The sequence below is a fragment of the Trypanosoma theileri genome (genome assembly GCF_002087225.1).
Source record: "Trypanosoma theileri isolate Edinburgh chromosome Unknown TM35_Tth_136_V1, whole genome shotgun sequence".
In the NCBI taxonomy this organism is placed as follows: domain Eukaryota; phylum Euglenozoa; class Kinetoplastea; order Trypanosomatida; family Trypanosomatidae; genus Trypanosoma; species Trypanosoma theileri.
The window spans coordinates 12,189-14,967 of NW_021639978.1; the positions used below are offsets into that span (position 1 = coordinate 12,189).

Here is a 2,779-nt window from a genome sequence, read left to right on the forward strand (position 1 = left end):
TCGAAATTTGCGCTGTAGAAGGGCATGGAATGAAATGCTGCAAGTGTCAGTGCACTGTAGTACATGCCAGTAGTGCCAAAGGCATCACTGTACGTACTCATCAACTCATCCTTCGCAATACGCCTCTCCCAGTGCGGGGGTAAACCATTATTTTGTTCGTTTTCCAAATACAAACCCTCTAGTTTATTCTTTTCACCATCTTTACATTCGTAAAGCCTCTTGAGTATTTCAAGAGTTTCAGAGGAATTCATATAGAATTCTTCTCCACCGTATTTACCTCCTGGAGATAAGAGACCATTTTTGCGGGGTTCTATCATTCCCTGTGTTTCCATAACTTCATAGTCAAATCCAAGTCCATGCGCAATCTCATGTGCAGTTAAGCGAATATACTTCCGTGTTGCTTTTATCTCATCTGGGATAAAGCTGATGACGGCAGACGTTGGTCGGTTTTCTTCATCTTTACTGCAAATCTCAACATTTTGGGGTTTGGTTGAGAGAGCCACATAAATTATAAAATCAACATCAAGAGTTTCATGCGCTTTATGATCCAAGGGATTTTCCTTAATGGCACTGCACTTTTCTGAAATAGAATAAAGTTCTTTGCTTCTGATATTTAGACTTTTTCCCACCCGTTTCACTTTAAGGCGATCTGTGTGCAATTTGATGGCTTTGGGCAAGATATCCTTAAAAAGAATACCCTTTTTTTGCGGTGTCATTTTTTCATGATCACCTCCATCGCAGATATCGTCAAACACTCCAAGTTCTTCTTCTTCGTCTTCTTCATCGGATCCATTTTTACAGTACTTTATGATATCCTCAAGAAGTTTTGTATACACAGCAATGCGGATGGGCTGCCATTCCTCAGTAGGAGCAGAGACGGTGTACGCCTGTAGAGCATTCTGTCCTTTCTGTGGTAACTGCTGCACAACAGCAGCCAAACACCCGCAGCTGCAGTACAACAGGAACAGTGCAGCCCACAGCAGGTGACGCATGGAGTGTTTCTCCATTTTGTATTTGTGTGAATGTTTTAGTTTGTGTGTTGCTTTGCTAAGGTACACACAGTAAAGAAAAAAAAAGATAAAAAAGGGAGAGAAAATGAAAGATATGCATGAATAGATATTATATTGGATCTAGCAGAGAATTAAATACATGTATACATCAACAGTAATACTCTTAGAAAGAGAACAATAGTAGTTATGCCAAAAAGTAGAATGAGAAAAGATTTCAATATACCCTCTTGTGGTACACATACGTACCAACCGAATCAACAACAATGCATTGTGAGCAGATTTGGTGTTTTATGGTGTTTGTAAAAAATGCAGGGAATAACAAACAGTCATAATAATGAGTGCTGTACTGCCTTTAAACAAATGGAAAAGATAGAAAGAACCCATGGAATGAGTGAATGATAACATGTGTTAGATGTGTCCTTTGTATTAGAAAAAGACTGTGAAACTCATGCTGGACTAACCCACTAACTCCACTTGATAATAATTTATTTTTTTCTTTTGCTCATCCATGTCAGGAGTAGAAGAGCATAATCAAAAAAAAAAAAAATACACATCAGAAGAGCCATAAAATAATAGAGGAGGGGATCATATGAAATATCCCATCAGCTACAAAAACACTCCTGTACTAATTACCATACCCACAACACATACACAGAACACTATCTATAAGAGCACTACTCGCATTTCCAAGAGAAAGCAACATGTACAACACACTGCTTTTTAACTCTGTTTATTCAGTATAGATCTCAATTCAGTATTACTCCTCAGTTATTCACTCCCTGTAGTTGTTTTTGTTGTTTTTTTCCCCCTGTAGAATAGCAGTAATCCCATGCACATGGAGTTGTATACGCCTCCTATTAATACTCTTTTCAGTAGGAATGTTTTTCCTCTCACCACAACCGAGACATTCATTTCCACTTGTGTTGTAGTTATCAATAAAAGGCGTATTTGAGGGTCCAGTGGCAATGTACAGCATTATATATGTGTCTTTAACACCCTCACTGGTGTGAGTAGGTGGAACTGTGAAGTGAGAGCAAAGAGTTGTGTTGAATCTCGGCACCTTGAAGGGAGTTTCCAACTGCTTAACGAGAAGAATATCGCTGTGTAAATTGATTGCTGCAGGAAGAATCTTATTGAGAAGTGTATTCTTCTTATCCCCACTCAAAACGTCATCCTCAGGGCAAGAAAGCGTAGAACCCATCCTATAACTCTTACGTTCATCGAGATGCCCCCTGCAGTACTTCTTCTCGTCCAGGTCCAGTGATGACACGTTGATGCGGAGTGGCTCCCATTTATCAGACGATGACACAATGTGTGTCTGATGAGATGCACGATCTCCTGCTCTCGGCAATTCTCTCACCACCACCTTTGCAGGGGGATCCACTCTTACGCGTGGTATCATTTAAGATACAGCGTTGGTGTTGGTGTTGGGTTCTGCCGCACGGGATACGATACTGCTCTAAATGAATAGCAGTACTGCAGTGTGGAGAACCAGGCGCATCATGTTGTTTTTTTTGTAAAATAGCATTGTTGTGATTAGTCAGATTGAGTCTACAAATGAAACAATAAGAGAGAGAGAGAGAGAGGAAGAAAGAGTTTATAATAGAGAACGGTAGAGGCTTAATGGCATCATGCAAAGCAAACAGACACCCGTATTGTGCAAGAATTAACAGCTTCACCAAATTCACGTGGGGTCTTGGTCCATCTCAAGTAGAAGGAACAACGCAATAATTACAATAAGAGCCCATATATGAAATTTAAGAGCCTAT

General features: G+C 39.9%; 2 protein-coding genes across 2 annotated transcripts; both read right to left on the minus strand.

Annotated features, from left to right (window-relative positions):
• Positions 1 to 2: 2 nt before the first annotated feature.
• On the minus strand, positions 3 to 1,007 carry TM35_001361010 (surface protease GP63; the record flags this gene model as incomplete). The annotated part of the gene is made up of 1 exon (XM_029031870.1): positions 3 to 1,007. A coding segment is annotated over one exon (1,005 nt), but the record flags the coding sequence as incomplete, so codon positions are not given.
• A 775-nt stretch (positions 1,008 to 1,782) lies between these two features.
• Positions 1,783 to 2,412, minus strand: TM35_001361020 (putative surface protease GP63; the record flags this gene model as incomplete). Its single annotated transcript, XM_029031871.1, has 1 exon — positions 1,783 to 2,412. One exon carries the CDS (start codon positions 2,410 to 2,412, stop codon positions 1,783 to 1,785), a length of 630 nt encoding a protein of 209 aa, XP_028876837.1.
• Between the last annotated feature and the right edge of the window lie 367 nt (positions 2,413 to 2,779).